The sequence below is a fragment of the Ciona intestinalis genome, chromosome 14 (assembly GCF_000224145.3).
Source record: "Ciona intestinalis chromosome 14, KH, whole genome shotgun sequence".
NCBI lineage: Eukaryota > Metazoa > Chordata > Ascidiacea > Phlebobranchia > Cionidae > Ciona > Ciona intestinalis.
Window position 1 is genome coordinate 1,336,913 of NC_020179.2, and position 8,313 is coordinate 1,345,225.

The 8,313-nt window shown below is 34.8% G+C and overlaps 3 protein-coding genes across 4 annotated transcripts in view; 1 reads left to right on the forward strand and 2 right to left on the reverse strand.

Moving 5' to 3' along the window:
- LOC100177465 (neuronal membrane glycoprotein M6-a) overlaps window positions 1-3,560 on the reverse strand; it is a 7,121-nt gene extending 3,561 nt beyond the window's left edge. The window contains exons 1-5 of the mRNA XM_018814845.2: window positions 3,238-3,560; window positions 2,881-2,985; window positions 1,859-2,030; window positions 1,141-1,297; window positions 112-280 (exon numbers count right to left, since the gene is read on the reverse strand). Coding sequence (XP_018670390.1) covers window positions 112-280; window positions 1,141-1,297; window positions 1,859-2,030; window positions 2,881-2,985; window positions 3,238-3,454 — 820 coding nt within the window. The 5' untranslated portion in view covers window positions 3,455-3,560. The remainder of the gene's footprint in view (window positions 1-111; window positions 281-1,140; window positions 1,298-1,858; window positions 2,031-2,880; window positions 2,986-3,237) is intronic.
- Window positions 3,561-4,130: 570 nt separating this feature from the next.
- Window positions 4,131-7,489, forward strand: LOC100179769 (mediator of RNA polymerase II transcription subunit 7). 2 transcript variants are annotated; one of them, XM_009862428.3, is made up of 6 exons: window positions 4,131-4,352; window positions 4,752-4,889; window positions 5,373-5,566; window positions 5,825-5,975; window positions 6,572-6,802; window positions 7,299-7,489. In XM_009862428.3, exons 1-5 carry the CDS (start codon window positions 4,269-4,271, stop codon window positions 6,794-6,796), a joined length of 792 nt encoding a protein of 263 aa, XP_009860730.1. In that variant the 5' UTR covers window positions 4,131-4,268; the 3' UTR covers window positions 6,797-6,802; window positions 7,299-7,489. The 2 variants fall into 2 exon arrangements, with proteins under 2 accessions (XP_009860730.1, XP_018670394.1); XM_018814849.2 differs by having other exon boundaries at window positions 4,202-4,352; window positions 7,314-7,479.
- LOC100179821 (testis-expressed protein 26) overlaps window positions 7,421-8,313 on the reverse strand; it is an 11,329-nt gene continuing 10,436 nt past the window's right edge. The window contains exons 6-7 of the mRNA XM_018814847.2: window positions 8,070-8,240; window positions 7,421-7,554 (exon numbers count right to left, since the gene is read on the reverse strand). Of these exons, the coding sequence (XP_018670392.1) occupies window positions 7,532-7,554; window positions 8,070-8,240 (194 nt within the window). The 3' untranslated portion in view covers window positions 7,421-7,531. The remainder of the gene's footprint in view (window positions 7,555-8,069; window positions 8,241-8,313) is intronic.

The window sequence follows — 8,313 nt, forward strand, 5'->3', positions numbered from 1 at the left end:
GATCAAGATATTTGGATATTATGTGCTAAAGGTGTCCCATCTTCCCCCACCCTACTATACTAAATTTTGATTTTTTCCTTAGTAGTCACATTTTTATCACAAGCCACATACCTAACTGTACAAGGTCAATGCAAACATCTTTTAAAACACCAGTGCTGAATTCTCGCTCTTGCAAATCAGAACATCTAAGCATAGATATCCGATAATAGTAGACACCAAGCGTTGTGAACGCAAGGAAAAATACCCAAGCCAGTATGAGGATGTATGTGACACCTATGAGCTGTAAAAAAGATATAATGAATGAATGTAACTTATTTTGTCTTGGCAAAGCCGGAAAACAACAGTTGTTCAACAAGGGTGTTCTGTTTCATACACTTCGTGCTGGCTTACGAGTTACCACGTATGTAACTTTGTGAGCGATTAATCTTTTAGAGATTTTTTTCGTTTTTTCTGAATGGTTGATAATTAAATTTAGACAACCAATTAGCGACCACTGGGTTGGAGACGGAGTAATCGCCGTTAAGTGTCTTGCCCAAGGACACATACGCCCACAATGATAGCAGCTAAAATAAATATATAAAATTAGGAGCATCTAGCTTTAAAGTCAACAAAAAGTTACAAAAAAACATAACATTCTATTTAAGCATAGTAAATAACACGTTAACAAAACATAACTTTATGGTTATGGGTGCACGGTCCATGACATGTATTTCCAACTTTTGAAACAGAAGTGACAATGAATATGATACCATATATTTTAGCAAACCCAAAGTAAATTGAATTTAATACAATGTTCCATATGTTTGGCAACTAAGACTAACCTGCATTTAAACAGTTTTACCCCAAATTTGTTTAATAATTCAAAAAAAAGTAAAGCCAATGTTACTCAAAAAAACGTTTATTGGAAAAGGATTGTCATTAAGCATAAAGGCCAAACGGGGTGGCTAAATTTTGCAAAGAGACCACATTCTTTTTTGGTAAAAAAAGTCCTAAAATCAGTTTTAAAATGCATTTAAAAAGGCACTCATGCTAAAACCTATGAAGAAAGGGCCAGATACTATAACACTTTAAATTTCCCCTACAATAGGAAAAAGCTTGGATGACCCTAAAGAGAGCCCGTTAAGACCACAAAGAATTTACCGCAGCGGTGAGACAGATGCCTGAGCTTGATGATTTACAACTTCGTTTCTTAGAAGCCATGGCACGAGACGAATGACGATTGTCACATGCTAACATAATCGTAAACACAAACATGAATGGAATTAATCCGTAAAACGAATACTTGATCGCTTGGAAACTGAAACACAAATTACAACAAAACCATGCGTCATTGCAAAACTTATAAATATATAAAAAAAGTGAAAAAATATATATGGTGGGGTAAGATGGGACACCTTTTCATTCTATTTACTCATCCCATTTGGTAGTAAACAAAGAATATTCAAAGATTTATAAAACCGTATCCTCATGACTCCCATAGACCGTTGTTAATTGTTAAAAACAAGTTCAGGAAATATCGGATATTATGTGCTATTGGTATCCATCTTAACCCACAGTATTGTATTATGTAAACAGTATGACTATATTGGTAGCATTTTCCACATGTTTTTTAGTGCTGTGGCAGTTATAGCTATAGCCTGTCAAAATATTTTCAGTTAAATTTCATAGGCTGATGTAACAGATCAAAAAAAAAACAAACCAATTAAAACACGGTGATTTTAACACAGTAACTAAAAAACTACATGCACAGTTCTATATTATACAAAGGCTGATGTTACTATAAAAAAAATTAAAACAATAAAACATAGTGATACTAACACAGCAACTAAAACATAATGGGTATATATACATTACTTACACAGCAGGTACTCTGTTTCCTAAATCATCTCTGTTTAAGTTGATGAACTGTGGTGTTAGTGCATTACCAGTGTATAGGTATTGTGGTGGTGGGTGATTGTATGGATTGCCAGCCATTGGCCCAAATTGTGCCCACAAATTCATTGTACCATCCAGAGCAGACCAACCACCACCTAAGCATAATAATAAATTTAAAATCTGTAAAAAAATACAATTTGGCTTGTCCGGCGCTGGGCAAAGTGGTTGGCCTGCCTCTTTTCCAGGGGTTATGGATTCAAATCTCGTCGCTACTACTATTGTAGGCGTATGTGTCCTTGAAACGTTTTCTCTAAATTAAGATGTAAATCTGCTAGTACTTTAAAATGTTGTAAGAAATAGGTACTTCTAACTTTTAACATTGCTAAATTATATTACCAACTCTGCAAACACATAAACATTATCATACAATGAATTGCAAACACAGATTTAGCTGTGGAAGCAGTTTTATTCTTTATGGGGGAGTTCCTTCAGCAAGGCATGCCAGGGTACCTGGGGTTTAGGTCAGAGTTGGCCAATTACTTCTTATGGCACTCGGCAAAAACATCATGTTTTTCGGTTTGGACCTATAGTCGTCAATTGCCGTACTTGACAATTATAATTAAACTCATTGATTAAACTAACAAATGAAGCATACTAAGGCTCTGCTTGTTTGTATAGACACTTAACAGCAGGGTTAAAACTGGTTTACATTTTGATTTAAAACTGTGGTGCTAAATTATGATTTGTTTTAAAAGTTGGAGTGACATGCACAGCCAACATTACGTGTATAGCACATATAGTGGTATGGGTTTTGTACAAAGTGTTGGCTTTGTGTAAATTCTTGTTATTTTAGTAGTTCACTCTGTGTGTACACACTTTAAAGAGCTTTAAATGTCACCCATTACCACAAGAAAATAAAAGAACAATTTTTCGAACAAATAAAAATGAAGATGCTAAAATTTGGACTGTACTAAATCATACAATACAATAAAATTGTCTACCTACCTATAAACATGGCTGTTCCTAGCCAGCAGAGCAAGACAGCAAACGCTGTTGCAAACGGCATTGTTCCAATCGTGATCAAACAATTCACACATCCATCACAGCAACCTGGCAAACAAAATTTTATCGGGTGGATCGCTTTGACGCTTACCATACTTTAACAGTGATTTAATACGTTAAAAAAAAGCCAAATAAAAACCCCCTACCTTTCAATATAATCACCCACCACAAAGTAACATGCATGGTAACTCGTAACTTGGCACGAGGTGTATAAAACAGAAAACCCGTGTTATAACGCCTGTCGTTTTCCGGCCATGCGAGGATAAAGCAATTTATTGACTTTTTTTATTTATCTCATACCTGCATCTCTGTATCGAACTTTTTTCCTTTTCGGGGTTGTAGCAACTGTAGTTGCTGGGTGGCTTGTGGTGACCAAGGGGTGTCTTGCTGTTGAAATACTGTTTGTCCCATCTTCATTTCTGTGGTCGTAAAATTCTGTCACTTCTCCATTCCTATCAATGTTGTATCCTTGGTACGACTCTGCCTCTACTAAGTCGTGTAAACTGTGTACAGACATTTTTAAATCCAAGTAAAACTGAAACCTTGAATGTACAACAAAAGTAATTGGACTTTAAATTAAAAAGCAACATTACATGAACATACTTGATATATAGATTTAAAACATATCCTAAGCTATATGAGAACTTTATATTTTTTACAAGGTTACAAATACACAAGACGTATTTTTGATAACATTCTACTGTAGATAATGTCAATGGAAGTGGCTTCAAAATAACTGACGCACTTTACATACAAACTGACGTATTAATCGTATTAATATTAAAAATTAAAACACGCGAACATTGTTAAAACTACATTGTACATTTCATTCTTTTTCCACGAGTTTTCCACAATGTTATCCACTTCCCTTATACCTTAACATTTAACTTTGTACAGGTCCAACGTAGACAGCAAAATACACAATACGACACGGGAAATAAAAGTAGGTTAGGAGAAATTCAAACGTTTTCCTTTGTATGGCAACTCCCGCCTACGTATGTTGGCGCAATACCCATTTTACTAAAAAGAAAATTTTAAGCATAAGTATTAAAGAAGCTAGTTGATGTATTTATATTTGTATACAAATTATGCTTATGTAGTATTCAGCTGGTTGAGTGAAATTGAATTAAATATTTTACCTTAAATTGATGTTTACACCAGATGTCATCGGATTTAAACACGCTATTTCTATGAAATCGGGAAAGCCCCGACTTTATTGGATGTTCAATTTAATTTTTATTTTAAATGTAAAATGAATTAAAAACAGCAGTAATTTTAGAATAAACAATTCGGAGGCGGCAATCTACAGAGGATATTAACATCAAAACAAAATGGCGACCGCTCAGCAACAAGGAAATGCCCCAAACAATTTAGAAACCCAAACGCAAAGCTCTATGCCATTACCCATTATGAAGGTATATAACAATAAAGTTAATAAGACGGTAAGCCTGTCACTGGTGGCCAATAAAAAATGTTTTCAAAATATTCTTTAGGCCTTAAGTCAATTTTCGATACCAACACCGTTTTCCAAAAAAAAATAGACAGAGGGTATCAGTTACATCGAAGAAATATTTTTTGACTAAAAATTTAATGCTATAATGAAAATCCTCCTCCGAACTTATTTGCTAACCACTAACCTCTAACTACTAACCCATATAGCCACTAACCCCCTAACCACCAACCTCTAACACTTTCCACCAGCCTATTATGTACCGGAGGATTCTTCGCCAGTGCCAAAAATGTTACTGGTTACCAGCAACAGTATTACCAATATACCCACTACCCGTCATATTATTAACCATGTCGTTTACCAGTATGTAAGCCAGTACACTGACGAAGCTGTGAAGAGAGGTACAGCTCCCAAACCACCAGCTCCTGTCCGTACTTCATATGAGATGTTTGGGCAAGAATGCCATCAAGATGATGCAATTATAAGACCCCTTGAAACCCAGGTATCTAATTTAAATAAATCTAATATAAATAGACTAACCTCAACTTGTGTTGTACTACTGTTGTTCTTCACTGTGAATGGAAAATATTTGAGATCTGACTAAACCCCTTTCTCTGACCAGACATGGCCAATTAATCTCTTAGGTCAAAAACAGTATTTTCTCATATAAAAAAAATCTAAGTTTTTTGTTTCAATGTCTATTAATTATTTCGCTGCAAAAATTCCGGTGCTAGTGAAGAGTCTTCCCCCCACCCCCACCTTATTTGCTAACCACTAACCCCTATAACCATCAACTATTAACCCTTATAACCACTAACCCCCTAACCATCAACACCTTACCCCCTAACCTAGGGGTTAGGGGTTAGTGGTTAGCAAATAAGGTGGGGGGAGATTCTTTACTAGCACCAAAATTCCATGGTAGGACTATGTTGCCACCCCAAGTTTAGTATCTATTTCCTTAGCCATTTGTATTTTGAATACACAGGGACTGTCTCGCTTACACCCTGAAGTATATGACAAAAGAAACGAGCTGAAAAAGATAAGCGTTTCAATTCTGTGTAGTTTTCTTGACTTGCTTGATGTCCTGGTCAAATCTGGGATGTCCACAGCAAGAGATGAAAAAATTGAAGATTTGAATCTTCTGTTCATTCACATGCACCATCTCATTAATGAATACAGGTGAGTCTGCTCAATTTTAAAAATAAATGAATAAATGTAACTTATTTCATCCTTATGTGGCTGAAAACTGCCGTTAAGTGTCTTGCGAGCCACAATGGTAGCAGCGACAAGCCTTGAACCCATTACCTGGATTACGAGGCGGCCCGCAAACCACTTAGCCACTGCGCTAGGAAGTTGTTAAAACATGATTATAACTATCTAGTTTGATTGATGCCCTGTTGCTTTTTAGCATAAAATTGGATTTTTTTTTCTAACCAGGCCTCACCAAGCAAGAGAAACATTGAAAGTAATGATGGCATTGCAGAAGAAGAATATGATAGATGTGAGTGAAACTTTGTGCAAAAACATGGACAAAGCATCAGAGATTCTGCACCAATGTTCACAAGAACTGGCTGCAATGAAAGTAAAGGTAAACTAACAAGATTTAATGAAATGTTTGCACTTTTTAAATAAAAATAATTTAAAAAATATTTTACAAAAAAAATGCAAAACTTGATTTACTCTAAAAATGTACAGTCCCGAGCTTTTAACTAAATAATAAAATGTAAAACAGTTACACTCTAAACTTTAATTAAGTTTTAGTTAAAGATTTTTTTTTAACTTTAAGCTTTAAAAACAGCTTGAGTGTTTGAACATATAACATTGGGTCTACATTTTAAAAATGGTTTCTAGAACTAGTGTATAAAATTTTGAACTAGTGTTTAAACATACCATTAAAAATTTTTGATCGCAATAATAAATGTAACATTTAATAGTGGGTTTACCGGACTCGTTTACTGCAGTAGTTTTTACCGGCATTGTGGTTTTAACGACTGTCATTTTATTGCCAATTCTTTTTTTTTGTATAAATTAATCTGATTTTTAAGGAATAAATAAAACATTATGTTATGTTGGTGTGTAAACCGAACATGTTTATTTTTATGTGTCCCTTTACTAATAACACATTTAAATTACATAAAGATTCTAACAGTAATATGTACCTACCTTAACGGTTGAATTCTTCAGACTGAAGCTTCTACAATTCTACCAAACAACAGCAACCATAGTGAAGGCATTGATTCAATGGACATTGGAAGTGTTTTGGGTTTCGACTCGAGCAGTGTAATTGACCAGTCCAACTCAATGATGGAGGTTGACTCTGGTTACCGTGAGAACAGCCATAATGAGGAAGACACCCAAGATGAGAAAGACATAATAATGTGCAGTTTTGTCGATGGAATGAAGGAATGACGTCAGGTAGTTATTATAGTACACATTTTGAGATTCAATCATTGTTTTTTGAATTATTTTTATAAAATATTTATTTGTTTAATAAAAGTAGTCGATACCATGACAAATTGGTTAGCGTGCCTGCCTCTAACCCAGAGGTTACAGGCTGAAGGTTCCTTGTGTTATGGTTGGCGTTTGTGTCTTTGGACAAGACCCTTAATGGTAATTTCACCAAGCGAGTGGTCACTAATGGGCATTGAATTCAGCCGTACAGAATAAACAGTCAACCACAAGGTTGTACACAATACAAGGTAACTCCCTAAGCGGACATGGGCATTCATTCAGTAGTTAGAATAGATGAATTTAACTTTTTTATCTGGAAAATGACTGTAGTTATAAGTTATAAAAAAGGTGTTCTGTTTTATAAACTTCATGCCCGCTTACGAGTTACCATGCATGTAACTTTGTGAGTAATTTTTTATGTATGGCAGAAGGACCTGTTTGTTAAGTTACTATCTTACAGTGATATGTTAAACAAAAAGTGCACTAAAGAAAACAACTTCCAAAGTGCTGCTGCAAGAACGCCAAAGGAAAATGAGAAAGTGCTCAAAATCTGCATCACAACAACTGTTCACACCAGACCAATGAAACTTTTGATAAGCTTTGTAATACTCAAGTGTAATAAAATTCAATCTAGCAGTGTACAGTGAAAAATTAATGAAACTAAACCGTGAAATGTTGGATGCTTATCTTCTTTTATTCATTTGCAGTTTCTTTTTCTGCAAGAAATTTCATTATAATTTTTTTGTGTAAATCATAAAAAAATGAATATTTCATATTTTGGTATGTTTTATGATTTAAGCTTTTTTACCAAGAGTTTTAGAAAGTTTAAGCTAAAAACGACGGTTCTCCAGTTTTATAAAGTTTATACGGTAAGTCAGACAGATGTTATCGCTATGCCACTAAGGCTTAATCAGAAATAAACTTATTCTAAAACATTGATATAAATTAATAATATTTTTGTCGTCGCGTTGTGGGGCAACGACAGTCGTTATAACACGGTGTTCTGTTTCATACACCTCGTTACCGCTTTCAAGTTACCACGTATATGTACATTTATGACTGACAAAAAAAAAACGGAAACGGTCGTTATAATACGGTGTTTTGTTTCATACACCGCGTGCCCGCTTTACGAGTTACCACGTAAGTAACTTTATCGATAATTATTCTGGCTGAAAAATTGCTCACTAAAATGATAATGTTAAATATATCTTCCATACTAAATGCCTCCTACCCAAAACTCTGGAGTATCGCAGAAAATTGTCGATCACTTTTTTGTTACTCTGCTGGTTGAGAAGTTTTAGCAAGTCAGGTTTACTATAACGGTTCTGGTACGCTTTCTCATATGACGTCATTCCTTTGATCTGCTCTTGATTCTTAACATGGTCCTTGGTTACGGTCGGTACTGGCGAAGAATTATTTAAAATATAAATTGGGGTGGGAAAAGATGGGACACCTTTAGCACATAATATCTAAAC